The 19,322-nt window shown below is 47.5% G+C and overlaps 1 protein-coding gene across 6 annotated transcripts in view; it reads left to right on the top strand.

The window, feature by feature from the left end:
- ATXN1 (ataxin 1) overlaps window positions 1-19,322 on the top strand; it is a 227,068-nt gene that overhangs the window by 198,401 nt on the left and 9,345 nt on the right. For all 6 annotated transcript variants that reach the window (XM_062617959.1, XM_062617960.1, XM_062617958.1 and 3 more), the window contains one exon: window positions 10,739-12,776. In XM_062617959.1, the coding sequence (XP_062473943.1) occupies window positions 10,899-12,776 (1,878 nt within the window). In that variant the 5' untranslated portion in view covers window positions 10,739-10,898. The remainder of the gene's footprint in view (window positions 1-10,738; window positions 12,777-19,322) is intronic.

Genomic DNA, 19,322 nt, shown 5'->3' on the forward strand with positions numbered 1-19,322 from the left:
GCTGTGGGAAATGTAGCACCTCTCCTCTTTCCTTAATGCCCACCCTGGTTCACTGCATGAAACTCTTTACAGTAAAGTCAGAGCTGACTCTCAAGGCCTGCTTTTTGGAATAGTCAATAAAGCAGCCTTCTTGTAGCTTGCTGAAAAAAAATGCAGTGAAAGTCATTCTGATGACAGCTAGAGGGAAGTAATAACATTCTTTGCAAACTTACATGTAAAGACTAAGAAAAACAAGCACAAAAGCTGTGCAAGGAAAGGGACTCTATTTGATGCTTGAATGCTACAAGCCTGTAGGAAGTCTTATGTTCACAGGTACAGAGGTCAAACAGAGATTTCCATTACCAATTGCTCTTAACATTGGTTGTGTGATGCTTCCTCTCTTTTTTCTATTTAATCCCTCCATCCTTTTCTCTCCATTCTGCATTGTTCCCTTCGGTCTGGAGGGAACTGTGCCACATATGCGGTATGTGCAAAAGGAAGGGTAGCAATCTTACAGCAAAATTGATTCTGCCCCGCTACTCTGCTCTGATGAGACTCCACCTGGAGGACTGCATCCAACTAGTCCTTAGTATAGTAGAGACATAGACCTGTTGGAGAGGATCCAGAGGAGGGTCATAGTAATGATCAGAGGGATGGAGCACCTCTCCTATGAGGAAAGGCTGAGAATGTTTGGTTGTTCAGCCTGGAGAAGAGAAGACTTCAGGGAGACCTTATTGCTGCCTTTCAGTACTTAAAAGGGGCCTATAAAAAAGATGGGGAGGGACTTCTTACCAGGGCCTGTTGCAATAGGATGAGGGGTGATGGTTTTAAACTAAGAGAGCGGAGATTCAGGCTGGATATGGGGAAAATATTTTTTACAGTGAGGGTGGTAAAACACTGGAACAGGTTACCCAGAGAGGTGGTGGACGTGCCATCCCTTGAGACATTCAAGGCCAGGCTGGACGTGGTTCTGGGCAACCTGATCTTGTTGAAGATGTCGCAGCTCATTGCAGGGGGGTTGGACTAGATTACCGTTGAAGGTCCCTTCCAGCCCAAACTGTTCCATGATTCTCTGATTCCATGAAAATGAATTGAGTTGATCCTGCCAAAATTCCATTTTTTTTCCACATGAACAATCAAATTAACTAATCAATCCATTGCTCTGGGGAAGTACTCTACTGTGCTGCTTGCTGGCTGTGCTGACAGAGGGCTGCTCTCGATTCCACAGTCCCCACCACCGGTGTCTGCCCCCACCACAGCTCCCTCCATGCTTTTGGGGAGATTGTGGCAAAGGTGTGTGTGCCAGGGCTGCATGCTAAGCCAATGCCCCTCTCAAAGCTTGAGGGCTGTGAGATTGCCCTTTCCCTTCCAGCCCCGGTGGCTGATGCGAGCATGCTCCTTGCGTGCATGGCACTGGCTATTTGCCAGGTTTAGTGTAATTTTTGTAGTTTTTTTTTTTTTTTGAATGAGTGAATGAATGAATGAATACCTGATTAAGTTAATGAAGCTGAGCCAATGGTGGGAGGGAGCGACTTGGCTGCTGCCTGCTCTAGGAGATCTGGCAGCACATTAGACTTGCATAACGCTTTACAGCTCCATGCTGCGCTCCATATGAGCCACAGGAGAGGGCTGCAATAATTACTCAGCTTTTCGATTGAAACCAGCTGCAGGTAGCTAGTCATCCTTTTGTCCATTTCACTGGTGTCGGGGAGTCACTTGTCTCTGCGCCGTGGATTTCCAGTGGCAGATGGGTAAGATGCTTTCACAGAAGTGATTGCAGTGGTGAGAAAGCATGTTCGTGCCTCAGTGGCTTTTACAAAAGGTCCAATCGGATTTCCAAGCTGCAATTCTCTGTACCCCCATGTGCAGTGGAGGAATGCTTTTAGTTCCGGAGTTTAAAACTCCTGTATAAATAACCTTTATGGGAGCTGTGTGATTCTTGTTTTCTTGTTCCTTCTTCAGTTGGCTGGGAGAAAGTGAGCAAAAGGTTTTCTTCTATCTCTTTTTTTTGTAAGAAAAGTAATTTTTAAACCCAGTTCTTTTTGATTCCTGTTTAAAGCAAGTTCTTTCTGGCAGCCCTGGATGGTACATACCTTTGTTTCTCACATACTTAAATTAAGAGTACTGGCACTGCCTGTTAACACACCGCCTTCATTTGTCAACGTTCCCTGCTTGAAAGCAATGCTGATGATTTGCATCTTCAGTTGGAACTGGTGGGTTTTTTAATTGCAACTGGAGCCTGTGACTGCAGAGCCTGCTATGTTGTTATAAAGTTGTATTAATTCATTTTCTTTTAATAGTTTTCTGTGTTGCATGGTCATATAGAACAGCTGGGGCAATCTCACCCTGGCCGTGCTGGCCTCAGTCAAGTGACACTGGTGATGGATTTCACTTCTGTGCCTGTTCTGTCTGTCTGCCACTCTTCCTGTGAAGCAGGAGGGAGGCTCCGTACAATGTTGAGTCAGGAAGAGTAACTTTTCAGTTGGTTTTGTGGGCTGCAGAGTCAGGGCAGGCATTTTATGGGGAGAGGGGGTGCAGAAGAGTTGGTCTGGGGTTTTTTTGCCCACATGCATTAATACCAGCACTGACCCCTGAGCTGTTGCCTGTGTTGAGACAGCTGATTTGAGGGTCTACGCAGGATGCGTGGGCAGTGCTGCAGGGCACACCCAGTGACCCTGAATGAAGAAGAAAAAAATGAATTAGAGAAAGACTAGAGGGGTGGTTTAGGGGGAAGAGAAAGTGTTGAAGGTTCACTCAGCCTTCTGCAGCACTGAGGGAACGTGCTGCATGCCTCAAGGCCAGGGTGAGCTGCTGGCATTCTAATCCTGTCAGTGGTGACGGTAACTGATCCTGATTCGGGAGGTCACCGAGTGTGTGCTGGGGCTATGAGCAAGGGCTCATGCAAAATCTCTGTAAGTTAAAGCTTTGCTGAATGAAGCCTGAGAAAAGGCAAGGTGTTGGAATCCATTTCGAGGGAATTTAATGACAGTTCACCATTCACACTTTACAGATGGACTAATTATAGTCTAATTTGCTAGCATGTGGAATCTACCAGAGAAGCAGTCTGCAGGGTTAACTTGAAGGAAAGGCCCTGAGCATGCAGCTGACCTTTCCGAATCTGCTCCTAAAGCTGTGATCTCACACCATCCCCTTATCAGCCAGGCTGGAAGGTACGTTCCTCCCCATGAGCGCCTGTGCTTATCGGTAAAATGGCTTCTCCAAGTTGGCTGCTGGTTGCTGGTGTTACTGGCTGGATCTTCAAAGGGGTGAAACACCCCCGGTTTCTGTAGTTTTTCATGGGGGTCTTATTCATGTCTCTTGGCAGCGAAGCCAGGCGTCTCTCTGATTTGCTTTGCCGAAGAAGGAGAGAACGTTAGCGAGCATTTCCAGACACATGGAAGGAGACCTGTGTGACATATCTGTGGTGCAAATGTGTTCATACAGGCATGACAGTTTCTGTCACAAGTTAAAATGAGCGGCGAGTGGGTGTCGCTACGTTTATAGTCACTCGTGAAATTTTCAATGGAAAATTGTGTAGGCAGCTCCCATTGTAGCTGGGCACATTTTAGATAAATGAAAAACATCAACAAAGTAAGTTCAGTATTATACTTGTTTATAAATGAGCTCTATTCACTCATTTAACTGCAGAAGCACTTCTAGGGGATGGGTGTAAGAGTAAAGGGTGTCACTGTGCATTGTCAGGCAAAGGAGTCCAGTAAAGCTGCCATCCTATGCTGGCAGCAGTCAGTGCGGTGTGGGAGATAAAAGGTCAGATGCTGCATCCGGCCACTTGTGGAGCAGCATAGGTGGGATCTGCCTTTCCATCCAGGTGTAGGTGAGGGTGAAGGAGTGCTTTAAAATATGTGTGTTTGCTCCATGAATTCCATGCTGCCACCAAAGGCACTGGGGTATGTGAAGAGGGATGATGCCTTCCTGAGCATCTTGGGTTGGTGGCCCTCATGACCTGGCACAGCCACCTTCAAGGCTTCAGGAGCAGGGCTTTGGAGAGGTTTGGCAGACCTCTGTCAGGTTTTAAAGGCTTCAGGGCAGTGTGATGGTAAAATGTTGTGCTGTTGTAACATGCTCCAGTGTCACACCTGGGTCAGTTCTGCCTGCAAGACCATGCAGCTCACAGTCAGCCTGAGCTGAAACCCCAAGCCCAAGCAGCCCCAGATCTTTCCTTTGTGGCTGCAGATGGAGACGCTTCTCTAGGGTCAGCCGAGTGCACTTTCTGCTGTGCAACTGAGACAGAAAGCTGTTCATTGAGTTATGTGCACTCACATGGCTTTGCCCCAGGGCTCAGACCCTTACTTAGCAGATAGATCTTTCTCCCTCTTCCTCCATAGGGGCAGAGGGCTCTCAAGTCCAGCACTTCACCCTCAAAGAAATTTCACTGTAATCAGCACTGTCAGCTCTTGCATTTTTATCACTAGTCTCTAGATATCTGACGCCTGGTGTCAAATGATGAGATGGGAAATTCCACTTTCAGCTAAAATAGTAAGTTTCTGGTCTTTTGGGTTGCAGGGAAAAGCTAGAAACTTAGAGCCTGAACAGCCTCACCCAGCAGAAGGGCAAGTTAAAAGCAAAAAAAAATAAAAAAGCAAACAACCTCTGCCATTATCATTTTAAGAAATCATCTATTTGTAAACCCATGTCTTGTATTTTGGGGGCCTGACTGTGATATTTGAGCACCTGGGTTTGGCACTGCAAGGCAGAGAAACTCTGTGCCAGTGAGCAAGGATGCTGCCCACTGGGTGGGCTGGGAGGGCAGCAGGACAGTTGATGCACCCAGCCCTCTGACAGCAGCCCTGCCGTGGGATTGGCTTGTGGCTCTTGGAGCAAATGCTTCCTTGCTTCCAGCCTGCCTGCCTGGCATCTTGTGCCGTGCTCTGTGGTACCACCTCTCTGCAAAGCATGCTGGAAGAGGAGCGTGGCGTGGCTTTTACAGGTGCTGAAAATGTGAGCATCTGTCCTTTTGCAGAACTAGGTGATGGCACCCAGGTGAATTGATGGAAGAAACCTGCAAACTTCTGGAAGTTAATTCCAACTCTTCATTCAGCAGTTAGCTTGGCTAAAACTGAAGCTAAAACTAACACAATATTCTTGTGCAGCTCACCAGCACCTACCACGCAAAATAACTATGTACCCAACCACAGTGTAACTGTAGTAAAACAGGACTACAGGAGACTTGGGCCTTGCTTAAAACATGCAGATCTCTTATCCTCAAAATTCAGGAGCTAAGTAGCAGAAATGGATAGATAACCACTGGAGTAGCTTTCTAATAATCAGTTTGTATTGCCTGCATTCATGAATGTTATTGGGTAAATCACTGTCCATCATCTGTCCATCCTTTTGCGAAGGTATCTTACACTGGATTTTCCTATTAAATCTTCATTTCTCAACTCTGGTATCTACTTACTTGCATCATAAAATTTCATGGGAATGTCAAGACATTGGGCATCTCACATTGGTGATGTGCTTGCTGAGGTTTGCTTGTATCATATGCTTTTCATACTGCGTGGAGGCTGTCTGATCTGACTGGGGAGAGGAGGGTTGTGTAGAATAGCTGCTCGCTCTGCAGAAGCTTGTAGCAATTTGTTGTGGCTGATTCCCAGAAGTATAATATGAGCTAATGCTGCAGTGGACAATCTGTCTTGCAGATGCAGTATTGATCAAAGATCCTTTTGGTTTGGAAGGAGAATTTCAAATTTTATTAGAGGTTTTCATGTTTTGTATTAATGGATCTCTGCAGTTCGCCCTCCTGGGAAATCTGCCAGAGAGCTGTGAAATTGGTCGGATTGGACAATAAACTCCTATAGCTATTGTTGGCGTGCGCCTAGCTGCACATGGCAAGGCTAATGCAATCTATAGCAGTTACAACTATGAATATGTAGCTGGCAGCGGGCAGGGTGTAGAGCGGGGAGGAAAGCTGGCATACAGATTTGAGAGCCAGAATGCAGCTGTGGAGCCCTCTGCAATGTGTCTCTTTTAATCTCTCTGAATCTGATCCTGCAAGATGCCAGCCTTCTTGGAGGGGAGGGGAGAGGTGGGATGAAGTGCCCTCCCTTCCCACTGATTTCCAGCACTGCCAAAATTACTCGCTCATCCTATCATGATAGGATGGGCGGGCAATTTGAGGCGGGAGCATCAGACTTTATGGCTGCTTCTGCCCAGCAACATCCCAGATATAAAGAGCCCTGTGTCAGGCTCAATTCAAAGGATTATTTTTTTTGTGTATTCTTTGAATATTGCGTTGATGTCTGTTTGCCAAGCAGAGCAATTATGTCTGACAGAGGCAAGACCCATTTTTTTTTTATTGCAGGGATAAATGTGAGAATTTACTGGTCATACCTGGAGCTGGAAGGTGAAAGTTGAAAAGTCCTAATAATGTGGGTGTTATTAGGATTTGGGATCAAAGGAGCCTTTTGACAATAAATGACTGGTTTGGCCTGAATATTCCTGAAGGCTGACGGCTGTCCCTCTTGTGTCATCTCCCTGCAATACGGCAAACAAGCCGGTGGTCCCAGCTCATGCTCCTGGTTGTCACACGTTGGTGTGAGCTTGTTATCAACTGCAGAAAGGTCAAGGACCAGAGAGGATGAGGGGCCAGATTTTTGGAGATGTTTTAGAGACCTTAAAATGACATCAGCTACATCATGGGACTGCAGAAAGTGCCTCATTTCTGAAGGCAGTGAAAATCCCACCATTTGCATAGTCATGTGCTGCTGTGGTTGGTGAGTCTGGCCTCAACTTCTCTGCATCCCAAGACTCAATCCTGGATGGTGGGATGCAGTGTATGATCACAGTGTGTTTGGAGGCTTGTTTTGCTGGTTTTACCTTTGCTGCAGTGAACCCTGGATAAAGAAAAGAAGTCAGTGCCTCAAGCTGTAAGCCAGTTTCTTCTCATGAGTTTTAAATTTATTAGATGAAATAAATAGAAAAATACTGGTTTGGGAGACATAGTGAGGTTTAAAGTGCCTTACAGAGAGACGTTGGACTTTCGCATGAAAAATGCACATCCTGAACTCCAGTGAGCAATCCCTGTGGGACCAGAGCAAGCCCAGATGGTGACTCCTCCAAGTGATTATTTTTCTGCCTTAAGCCTTTCCAGGAATTTGAGTGTGGGCAGTCTGCCAGCGGACACTGGCTGTCCAGACACTTTAGCAATGTTCCATGTGTACTCGCTGCCAGAGATACCAAAGTCCAGCTGCTGTCCCTGATCTCTTTGTCCTCTTTACCTTCCCAGCCATAATTACACGCTTGTGAACGCACGCACGCACACACTGTGGCACACACATGCACGTACAAGGCAGGAGCATAACAACTACCTGGTGTTTGCCGCTCGTGATCGGCAGCTCTGAAGTTACAGAGAAAGGAAATCTTGAGAGTCAGAAAAATGACCCTGATCCAAAATTGAGAAGTGTACAAATAACAAACCCTGCAGCACACAGCAGAAGGCAGGCGTTTATATTTCTAGGCCAGCAAAGAAGAGTTTAAACAGGTCTTGCATCTTTTGTCTTTGAGACACTCTGTTTGGGTCATCTCCCTCATCTCCCTGAGCAAAATCAGTCCTGTCTTATCTTTGCTATTGCTGGAACTTGAATTATGCTGAAAGTGTACCACTTTACTTTTAAGTCTTGAAGTAGAAGTAGACTGTTTTATGCTGCACATTTGCATTTTTGCAAATACATTCCTGTGTGTGTTAGAGTTCAGAGCCTCACCATCAAGTACTTGGGGTTGGAAAAGTGGGGCAGTCTGCACCACTCTGTGGCTGTCTCATCCCTTGTCTCCATTAAGCTTGCTCATTCCCCCTGTGCACTTCCAGAGATTTTGGGCAGCTCTTTTGCTACTGGTGATGATGAAATCACCCATATGAAAGATTCACACCAAAAGAAAACCCCAAACCCAAAATATTTTATATTTTATACTTTTAAGTATGTTAGCTTTGACTGGGAGGCTACCTAAAACTCAGTGGTTTGATGCTATTTAGCAGAACAAAACCTTTGCTTCAGCTCCTGCAGAGTGAAACTTCATCAGGTTTCAACCTGATCTAGCGGAAGGTTTCCCTGCTAGGGGGTGGAGCTGGATGATCTTTTAGGTCCCTTCCAACCCAAACCATCCTATGATTCACAGAGCTTTATAGTAGTACTTACGACGCAGAGAAGCTGAACCCAGATGCCTTAGACTTTTGGAACTAGTTTTGAAGAGCCTGGTTTATCTGTGACAACAAAAAAGACTGTCCTTTTTGGCCCTATGTACAAGCTCCCTGCTCTGTTTCAGGCTGAGAGGCCAGGCTTCTGCTCCCCACTTTTCCCCATGGGAGTGTCTTTAAACTCTGGTTTTGCAGGTCATGTTCATCTCCACGTGAGAATGAAGGATGGTCTGAGGCCGTGGCAAGGGGAGTAGGACGAGTGCCCTGCGTTGAGTGCGTCCCCCCACAGTGTCCCCAGGCAGCCGCCTCAGCCAGGAGCTGCTGACTTACCTGCCAAAGCCAACTGCCCAGGGCAGCCAGGGCTACAGTGAGCTAAAGTTAGCCAAGGATGACTGCGCAAATGTGAGCTCGGCGATTTTATTTTTAGTCAAACTTAAAAATAAAAATCTGTAAGTCATGTGTAATATAATAATTTTAGCTGTTGCCAAGACACGCTGAGCAACTGTTAGGAGGAGGGGGAAGACCTGTGCTGATACAGCAAGGACCCTGTCTTCTGGCTGCCCTCATCCAGCCATGGTCGCAGCATCAAGGCGGCAGTGCTGGCGGGTTGGGGCAGGTTTGGGTAACGGTGCTGAGCCACTGCTTGGTGGGTGCCATGCTCAAGACATCACTGGCTCTTGCTCTTTTGAAGCTGCCTCAAGCCCTTTTTTCCTCCCTCTCATCTCAAAGCCAAGAATCTACCCCAAAACAGTGCTTTACTACCCCCCTCCCCAGCTCTTTGGCTGTTGGTGTTTTATTACTGTTTATCAATATTTAAGCAATGGAATAATTAACTTAAGACTGATTGTATCAAAGCATCAAAAGGTTTGGCCTTTTCCTGCAGGCTTACAGCAGTTTGGAGGACCATAAACATTAAGAGGGCTCTCAAAGATAGGTTTAATCTTAGCCTAGTATGTCTTCAAAGTACTGCATACGCATATAAACATCAGGCTTATTGTTCATTAGAAGCAAGGCAGCAGGGAAAGAAATCCCCCAAAGGAATATTACTTGCCACAAGATAAGTATTATTACTGCTGCTCAGCATTCACTTTAAAGTAGGCTATATCCTATTTCCACCTTCTTTCACATCCACTCTGAATTCTTTGTCTCCCATTTTTCTTCCATGTAATGCATGCTTTTCTTGTTAGGATGCTGGTCATGTGGGGTATGCAGTTTCTCAGCACCCATTCTTGCACACCTTTTAAAACAGCCAGAAATGTACGTAACAAGTGGTGGCTGGACAGGGGCTGGGGAAGAGTTTCATTCTCCATAAAGCCTGCTATGGGACAAGGCTAGGTAGGTTTCAGGAAGGTAGGGGGAGATGGTGAGCTTCTTTGCTTTCTTCCCAAGCGTGATGTGGTTTAGTTAAGGCATTTTCCTTAGCCGATAGTAAAAGAGTCAGGAGGACTCTGTTGCCTTTGGGTGAATTAAGTGATGCAAAGCAGAAAATGCAACTGTTTTGCTCCAATAGCAAAGTCATATTGATATAAAATTGTGAGCTTTTACAGTGGTGAGGGCTCCTGGTTTGGATCAGGAAACCCAAATGTGCTTTTCCAAGCGCTCCTGGTGAGGCATCCACAGGACTGAGTTTGCACAGCATGTGGACATGTGGCTGTGGCTGTGAGCATGGTACCTGCAGCCTCCATGGTCAAAAACATCATCCGAAACAGAGGGATCATATCCCACCAGAAATGCGGATGGTGTCAGCACCTGGCTGCAGCTAACCTGTGCACAGCAGGGGGCTTCTCCCACTGCAGTCCTGCCTGGGCCCCTGTGTGTGAAGTGTCAGTAGCAAGGGGATTTCAAAGCGCTGGGAAAGAAAACCCAACCCACACATTAAAAACCTGGCTCAGAGCCATCTCTGGCTTTGGACTGCTGCTGTAAATAGATTGTGTTTTGCCAGGCTGGTAGATGAAGGACACGTGTGCCCCTGAATGAGCAGTGGTGTGGAGGGGGACAGGGGCAGCTGCTGCCTCTGCAGCCCTGCCCAGTGTGATGTGAAGTCGCCCTGTGGGTGACTCGGGGGTTCGAGGGGTTCAGGAGTCATCCACCAGCTTCCCTCTGCATCACTAACAGCTACTTGTTGCTAACGTAAATATTTAGCGCATGCCTGTTCCTCAGGGCTCCTTGCCATGCTCCCATGCTTTTTAGGACACATCAGGGTGAAGACAATATCGTTGCAGGAGAAGCAGAGTCTGGAAGAGTGAACCAGGCACCTTGGAGACAGGGAGAGAAAGAAGAAAGTGAACCTTGGGAAATTCAGCAAGTGAACCTTGCTAAATGCAACAAGTTGTGGCCAGAGAGTTTCTGATCTGCCTAAAGCTTTAATTGTTTTCCTGATGCTTTAGCAGAGGTATCCATCGCTTTAAAGATTTTTTATTGTTGTTTACAGCGCAGCTGTCGACTGTTCCTTGACACGAGAGAGGCAATGCCTACTGTTTGTGGGGCTTTTTTCCCTGAGGTTTTTCTCTTTCTCACTTGCTGTTTCGGGGTGTCTGCTCATTCATTCTCATTTCTCAGTGCTGACAGTGTGACTCCCCCCCTCCCTTGCCCGCCCTCTCGTTGCAGAATCCAGAGGAGCTGTCGGAGGATTGTGCTCACGGGGAGATGATTCCTCATGAAGTCACTGGATCCCTTGCAGAAATCAAATGTGACTTTCCTTTTATCAGACTGAAATCAGAGCCAGCCAGACAGTGAAGCAAGCACAGTGGAGGGGGGACGGCGAAAGATGAAATCCAACCAAGAGCGGAGCAATGAATGCCTGCCACCTAAGAAGCGAGAAATCCCTGCCACCAGCCTGCCTTCGGAGGTGAAGCCGGTCCTGCCAAACGAAAACCACCGTGCGGATAACCTAGCATGGCTCCCCAGCACACCCGGCAGCCAGGGCGGCCTGGGGAGCCGGCACCGGCCTGGGGGGACATCTTCGGTGGAGGCAGGCTTGCAGCAGGGTTTGCACAAGTCGCTGTCTGCAGGGCTGGACTATTCTCCGCCGAGCGCGCCCAGGTCCGTTCCAGCCTCCACCACCCTTCCCACGGTGTACTCGCCCGCCCTCTCCCAGTCAGGGACGCCCATTTCCCCCGTGCAGTACACGCACCTGCAACACACCTTCCAGTTTGTCGGGCCCCAGTACAGCGGGTCGTACACCGGATTCATCCCCTCGCAGCTGATTTCCCCAACAGCCAATTCTGCAACTGGTGCCGTGGCAGCCACGGCCGTTGCAACCACTCCATCCCAGCGCTCCCAGCTGGAGGCTTATTCCACTTTACTGGCCAGCATGAGCGGCTTAAGCCAGCAGGGGCACAAAGTTGAGCCGCACCTGGTCAGGACGCCTGGACTGATCGCCGCTGGGTCTCCTCCACCCACCCAGCAGAACCAGTACGTCCATATTTCCAGCTCTTCCCAGGGCACTGTCAGAAATGTCTCTCCTCCAACCATCCCGGTCCCTCTGCACCCCCATCAGACAGTGATCCCACACACCCTCACGCTCGGCCCTTCCTCCCAAGTAGTGGTGCAGTACACCGACTCGGGGGGCCACTTCATCACCAGGGATCCCCCCAAGAAGCCCGAGAGCAGCCGGCTGCAGGCGATGCAGGCCAAGGAGGTACTGAACGGCGAGATTGAGAAGAGCCGGAGATACGGCATTTCGCCCTCTACCGACATAGGTCTAGTCAAAGCAGGCAATAAACCAGCTCCCCATCATTACGAGACCAGGCACGTGGTGGTCCACTCGAGCCCTGCCGAGTACGGCACGCGGGATTCATCAGGTGTCCGAGCCTCCGTCATGGTAGTCCCCAACAGCAGCACACCCACAGCGGACATGGAGGTGCAGCAGGCCACCAACCGCGAGACCTCTCCATCAGCCCTCAACGACAAGGGAAGCTTGCACTTAGGAAAGCCAGCCCACAGGTCCTATGCTTTGTCTCCGCAGCAGGCCCTGGGCCACGAGGGGGTGAAGGCAGTGGCCACGTTGTCCCCTCACACCGTCATTCAGACTACCCACAGCGCCTCCGAACAACTCCCCGTCGGGCTGCCGGCAACAGCCTTCTATGCCGGGACCCAGCCACCAGTGATCGGCTACCTGAGTGGTCAGCAGCAAGCCATTGGATACCATGGCAGCCTGCCGCAGCACCTCGTGATCCCTGGCACCCAGTCCCTGCTGATACCAGTCGGCAGCGCGGACGTTGAGCCGTCAGGAGTCGCACCTGCGATCGTCACGTCGTCTCCTCAGTTTGCAGCAGTGCCTCACACGTTTGTCACCACCGCCGTCCCCAAGAGCGAGAACTTCAGCGCGGAGCCCCTCACCACCCAGCCCGCCTACCAGGCCACCATGGTGCAGGCACAGATCCACCTGCCTGTGGTGCAGTCCATCGCTTCCCCTGCCGCCGCGCCCCCCACGCTGCCCCCCTACTTCATGAAGGGGTCGATCATTCAGCTGGCCAATGGGGAGCTGAAGAAAGTAGAGGACTTGAAAACAGAAGACTTCATACAGAGCGCGGAAATTAGCAATGACCTGAAAATAGACTCCAGCACTGTGGAGAGGATTGAAGACAGCCATAGCCCAGGCATTGCCGTGATACAGTTTGCAGTTGGGGAGCATCGAGCACAGGTAATGGCAATGCATGGTGGGGTAGGGGTGTTGGACTGGGGTACACCCTGTGTTCCCCCAGGTGCAGCTTTCTTCAGAACATCTCAGTCACTTTGGATCTGCACGGGGGTGGTTCTTTGTCATCCACATCCATCCATGATACAAACTTATGGTCCAAAACGCATGCCTTCTGCCATGCCGGGGGAGCCACCAGGGTCACACTGGTGATAATTGTAATCTCTTGGATGTAAACCAGGTCTTTTTTACAGTGGAGAACCCACAAGAAGAATTACATGGGTTTTGATTAAAATATAAAATGGCATAAGCAGTATGAGAGGATATATTTTGCATTTTGATAGGTGATTTTTACCTTCCACACTAGAAAGCTCAGCTTAGATTCAGCTCAGGTCCTACTCTTAAGAGATAGGTAGGGCACAAGGCAGTGAATTTCTATGGCTTGAAAACTTGGAACTGCCTGGGAGTGGCTCCATTGCACACCTAAGTTACTGAAATGCACTACAGAGTTCTATGGAGGCTTCAGCTGCAGATGGTTTAGACACTGCATAGCTTACATAATCGTGCGTTCAAGGGAAATTCAGAAAGAAAAACCATCTACGTGGCTGTGCTGTGCTTCTGACTTTTGTTTCTCATTGGTTTGCAATGTAGAAAGGAAAACCTGTAACTTTCCAAAGGTATTTTTAGGTTGAGGACTAATACATATTGATCATAAAGCATCATGCTGCTGCTGTCCGTTTTCTGAGCAGCATAGATTCTGTTGCATTGAGGCTGGAGCAGTTCAGATGTACAAGATAGCATTTTGCTTCCTATAGGTACTCAGTCTAAATAATCTCATTGCAAATCTTTTTCGTTTGGTTTGAGTGCTGCAAACTGCAACATCTATATCTCACTGCCGCACCCTCAGCACTGGAGAGCCAGAATGAGAGAGAGGGATTCAGGAGCTGGATGTGGACATATGTAGTAAAGCACCTCAAGCTGAGTTTGGAGAAGAAAAACAGTGATGGTACTGAGGAGCAGACACCAGTCTGTGGCCTGTCCTTCCCCAGTTGTGCATACATGGTAAATTGCTACATATGACATATCCCCTTTCTCATATCTAGCATGCAGATTCCCTGTGTAGTTTTGTTCGTGTATGTGCGTGCATCTGCACAGCTGATAGAAGTTGGGCCTCTGGTGCTTTCACTATAAAGATGTGATATTTTCACCCCCCTACTGCTCAACTGTAATTTGGTGCCTTTTGGTCTTTGTGATGAGGAGAACTGTCCTGGGATCAGGACCAGTTACTGTAATTTGCCCTGGTGCTTTGAATAATGAGTTTTCAAAAGTAGCAATCTTCCATTGGCAGTTTTCATCTCACTCCTGCGTCTCTCCCTGCAGCCAGCCCACCAGTCCCTGCACCAGCAGAAGAGGTACAGCTTAGCAGGTAGCACTTGTGTCATGTCTCGTTCACTGGCCAATGCAGGCGATGTGCTGTAGGCCTGGGCGCTGGGAAGGATGCCTTTGCTGGGGGTGGAGTGCCATCCTCTGGCAGAAAGCAAGCTGAGCCTGTAAAAATCCAGGGCCAGGCACATGGGTCTCACCCAGCAGTGGCACCTTACGGAGAAGCCTATCAGGAGCAGGCTGACATCATCGTAGCCAAAATACTCCCCAGCTGTGTTTCCCACCGGGGATGCTTCCAGAATGGAGGGCGGGTCACGTAGAGATATGATTAGAAACGAGGGTTTAATTTAGGTTTCCTGCCGATTCCAGGACTTGGGTCTCTTCCCAGATCAGCTGTGTCCCTGCATAGTGGGGACAGCTCTGACGGTTTTCCCTTGCCTGGGTTGAGACACAGAGAGAGAGAATGCTTCTCTGTGCTTGAAATCTCTGTGACCTCCCTCAGCCTAGCGTTGTTATATGAAAGCATTTAGCCTTATTAGCAGGTGTACAGCAATCATTACTTGTTAGAAAATTGCCTGCATGAAGAGGGCTTAGACTTCTTGTTGCAAGAACAGTATTTAGTCGTGCTGCTTTGAGCAGTGGCACCGTGGTGCTCCTGCACTTAAATACCTCTTGACTCCGAAGTACAGTGGGAATGTATCTGCGTGTGTAGTGTAGCTTGGCAAAGTATTAAATTACAATTAAGTTCCAGTTGCATACATACTTCTGGAAGGAAGGGGCTTTTCAAATGGTATTATCAAGGGATAAGTTGTAAAGAGTAAGTGCCATACAAAAATAGCATTGTTATCATTAGCTTGGGCTCACTTGCGTACTCTTCCCAGGGATCTCTGGGAAGTCATTATAATAGTGATGAATTTGTATTTTCAGGCTCTGTGCAAACATTAGCTAATTTTCTCTCCAATTTAGGGACAGAGGTAGGAGATTATTTTTTAGCTGAGCCTGTGCAACTGTAATGTCAATAGGGAAGCACCATGCAGCTGCTATTGTATCCTATCACTGCAAGCCCACAGGAGCCCCTCCCCAGCACAGCACTTAGGCAGAAGGAGGTCATCCTCCCTCCTTTCCCTGTCTTCCAACCAGCTGACAAATCAAACCCTCTTCCAGGTATGGAAACCTGGAGGAAAATTAACCTACCTAAAGCTACATGCCTTTTTAGTGAAATAGCTGGTCTTAGCCCTGGAGGGATGCAAGGTTTCCATTTCATAGCATCCCTACTCTGGATTAGGAAGAAGTCAAATAAATAGCAGCTGGACCAGAACCCAAAGTCTAGCTGTTATTCCTCTGCATTCAAGTTGCTACAAGAAAAGACCCATGGATCTGCATCTCTTTGCAATTCCACATATTATTCTTGTAATAACACTTTCATCATTATTACCTGTTGTTTCTTTTGCTGCCAAGAACAAGAGGAAGCCAGTAATTCACCTCCATTAATGTTAAGGCCAAAATACACAGGAGGTGCAAAAGGAGTTCTCTGAAATGCTTACTTTCATCCCTGCATTTCAGTTCCTAATCATTCCTCAAGTATAGCTTAGAAAGAAAAATGAACATACAGTTCCTAATTTTCCTTAAAAAAAAAAAAAAAGCAGAATCATAGACACTGGAGATGGAAAAGTCCCATTCGAGTGTCTAGTTAGTAGCTCAGGTTAGTTTTGTTTAGTGTGTATTTTTTTAGACTGTCATCCAGTTTAGTTTTCCCCTTGTATCTCTGCGCACATGCAAACCAATTATTTTGTACTCTGCACTCTCCTTTTCATTATCTTTGGCACTGTAACAGATGCAGGAAAAGAGATGTTGACTCAGTTCACTGCTGCAGATGGAGGTCTCTCCCAGCCTTCGCCTCATGTGATCTCCATGGCCCCTGGTCATGGGGCAATAAGTCTTTTTCCTCCTAGTGATGAGGCAGCTGTGATTTGTCTTTGGATACATATTACTGAATTCTGGGAGCACAGCAGATAAGAGCTCATGTGATGAACTCAGCAGCCAGTGGACTCGTGGATAGAGGTTGCTTCTCTTGAGGAATGGTGGGATCACATGGAGAGCAGTAGCCCCTAATCTTCAAGCCTGGAGGCGTTTGTTGTAATAATGATGTAGTGCAGCTGGACTAGATGCATCCGGTGGATGCCCACCAGACCACATGTCGTGCAGGGTGAAGGAAGGTGTTGTTTGGGGTGGTGGGAACATTAGGAGTCCCAGAGTCTCAGAGTAAGGGGCATCATGTGGGAGAATGGCACTGCAGAGACTTCTCTCTGTGAGAGGGAGAGCTTCTAACCCACCAAGCTGCGCAGTTAGTTGTTTTTCGGACCCAAGGAATCTCTCACAGCAGCAACAAAGACTTCTGTGGAGATCTCCACTGCTTAATTGCACACTGGTTCCAGGGCCGCTTCCTTCTCTTTGTTTCCAGCCTGCCACTCCTCGTTTCATCACATTTTAATAATACAGGGAAACCTGATGCCACTTAATTGGAAAATGTGTATTTACATTTATTAAAATACAGTTCGCTCAAACCGCTTTTATTAGGCACCTTTTCCTTTAGTGCTTGTTATGTTGGTTGCAGCAGCGAGCCCCGAGACTAAAGTTGCTGCGTTTCTGAATGATGGGAAGGGTATTTTCTGGGCATCAGATCTTTCAGCACCCATCATCCATGTTCCAGCTCCAGCCAGGGTTTCCTGAGCAGTCTGAAATGCCTGCCTTACCTACTGCGTTCGGCTGAGAAATAAAATTACAAAGGGTTATAGAAAATTGCAGATACTCAGTGGCTGCACTGAACAGTTTTGAGTGTTTTCATTAGTCAGTCTTAAAAAAATAGAAATAGAAATCTAGTTTGCAGGAGGGCCTCATTGTGCTTGAAGAGGGACCAACATTTTCATTTCTTGCTTTATTGTCGTAATAACTGGAAAACAAGTTCCAAACTTCTTTTTCTTCTACATTAATCATGGGATGATACTGGGGGAGGGAGATTTAAAATTATTTTTTAGTGGTTTAGTGCAGAAAAAAGTTATGCACGGTTGTTTTTACTGAACTTTAACACTTTAAAGGGCTTTGACTGCTATTGCTTGTAGAGAATTGTTACCTTAAATCCCAAGTTAGTTGGGATTGTAGCTGGATGTAGCTGTGCTACATGCGCACTGTGAACAGATCATGGGAATTCCAGAATTTCACCATCTTTATTATTTGGTGTTACTCATGATCACCACCGCCAATTCTGGGATTTGTTTCAGTGATTGACAGTTCAGGCAAGTGTTTTGGATGCCACATGAGGTGAAAATGTGTTCACATCAAGAGGAACTTGTGTCAGTGAGTATGATGCACACAGGCATGTACGATTCCCACAGATACAAATGGCTTTTGACAAGGACGGGAAAGCAGAAAAAGAAGGAAAAAAATACAGCAGGCAGCAAGGAACAAAGAGGAGAGACATAGTAATATAAAGGGAGAAAGCTGTGTCCACTGGATGATCCATCAGAGAGCCCACAGCTCTGTGTAGAGAGCAGTTTCCATTTAAGTCTATGGGAGATACTGATATTGACCACTGGATATTGACCACTTCTCCCAGTTAGACCCCCTACTGAGATGCGTATGTATGGAATAAGATCCCAGACTCTCTGCAAATACTTAGGCAAATCTGGCACTTGAGTGTTTCCTATCCAACGACATGGAGGGATGGGACTTTCATGGTTACCTCACCCTACTTTCTCCATAGTTCAGAACATAAACCAGGCCTAGAATCAGGTCCTATAGCTTACACTATCTTACACTATTGCCATGTGTGTAGATGACTCTTGATAGACAGTTGTGGTTGGAAAAGGTTTAATATGAGAGAAATTGACGTGTTGGGGGTTATCTTGTGCCTCTAAACTGTTCCTTTTGAAATTCCTTGTATAGTGGCTTAACTATGTTGGGCAGGTGGAGTGCCAGGATAATGCATGCAGTGTTTCTCATTGGCCTAGTTGCAGAGGCACATAGCGTATATTTATAGACATCATAAGGTCTTTTTCTATCATTATCAACTGTCTCATAAACAGCAGTTGACTGCTAGTGCATGGCATGGGCTTAACCAGTTGGAGGCACAGTCAGTTTCTGATGGGAATCTTTGGGTTTCTGGTTCTGAAGCCCCTGTCTTAGCTGTGGGACATCCCTGATCAAGTCTTCTTGCCCAAAAGGGATGGAGAGCTGCAAGGGTACCTCCGGCCCAGCTTCTAGGGAGGGTCTAGCATCAGGGCTGCTGGGTGCTGTACTGCAATTGAGTCCAACCTCTTCTGTGAGACAGGCCATGCAAATTCATCCAAAGGTTCACACATACTATTATGAACAAAGGTGTTTGAACACTGGAGTGCACTCTGCATATCAAACTGCTTCTATTCCTTGATGCTGAAATCTGGGTTTGACGATACAAAGTCATGCTCGGTATGACAGCGTTACTCGCTTCCAAGGTGAGAGATGGCTTCACAAGCCTGCTGTGATGTTCCTTTCAAGTGAGTCTGTGTTCAGGGAGAGGGAAGGCTCTCCAGGCAGCTGGTATGCTCCATGCCTGCTGGGTGCCTCAGAAATGAGATGAGCACTTGTAATCAGGTGTTATCCTACCCTTTAGCCCCTACCAAACAGGGGTTACAGTATGAGAACAGGATCTTGCCCACCATGGCTGAGAAGAGCTCCAAAGGGCACGGGAGCCTTGGAAGCAGAGCCATGGATATCGGACTTCAGCATAAGCCATCCTCTTAAAGTAACAGACTTCACTGGTGCCACACACAGCAAGTTAAAATCATGTGCCAAGTGTTAAAAAAAGTATTGGTCCAAATTTCCTGCCCTCATGTGGTGTGCTGGGGCGGGCACTCGGTCCCATGGGTGGTGAATTGTGTGAGGCCACATCAAATGTTTGAGCCTGCAGACACAGCACCTTGCAGTGAGCATTGAACTGCTGACATGTGCAAAGACAAGCAGGTATTTAGGTGCTTTATCATGTTGGGACCTCAAGGCCCAGCATTCAAAAGGTCAAGGAGCAGTGAGCGCCTGTTGCTGGTCTGTTCTCCTGGCTGTGGCAGCTTCCTGTAAAATGGTTAGGTAGGATTCATAACCAGATGTGGTTTTTTAAAGTAGGGGGAAAGGAACAGA

The sequence above is a fragment of the Pezoporus occidentalis genome, unplaced genomic scaffold (genome assembly GCF_034315485.1).
Source record: "Pezoporus occidentalis ecotype Australia unplaced genomic scaffold, CSIRO_AGI_Poc_V1 ctg2, whole genome shotgun sequence".
Taxonomy (NCBI): Eukaryota; Metazoa; Chordata; class Aves; order Psittaciformes; family Psittacidae; genus Pezoporus; species Pezoporus occidentalis.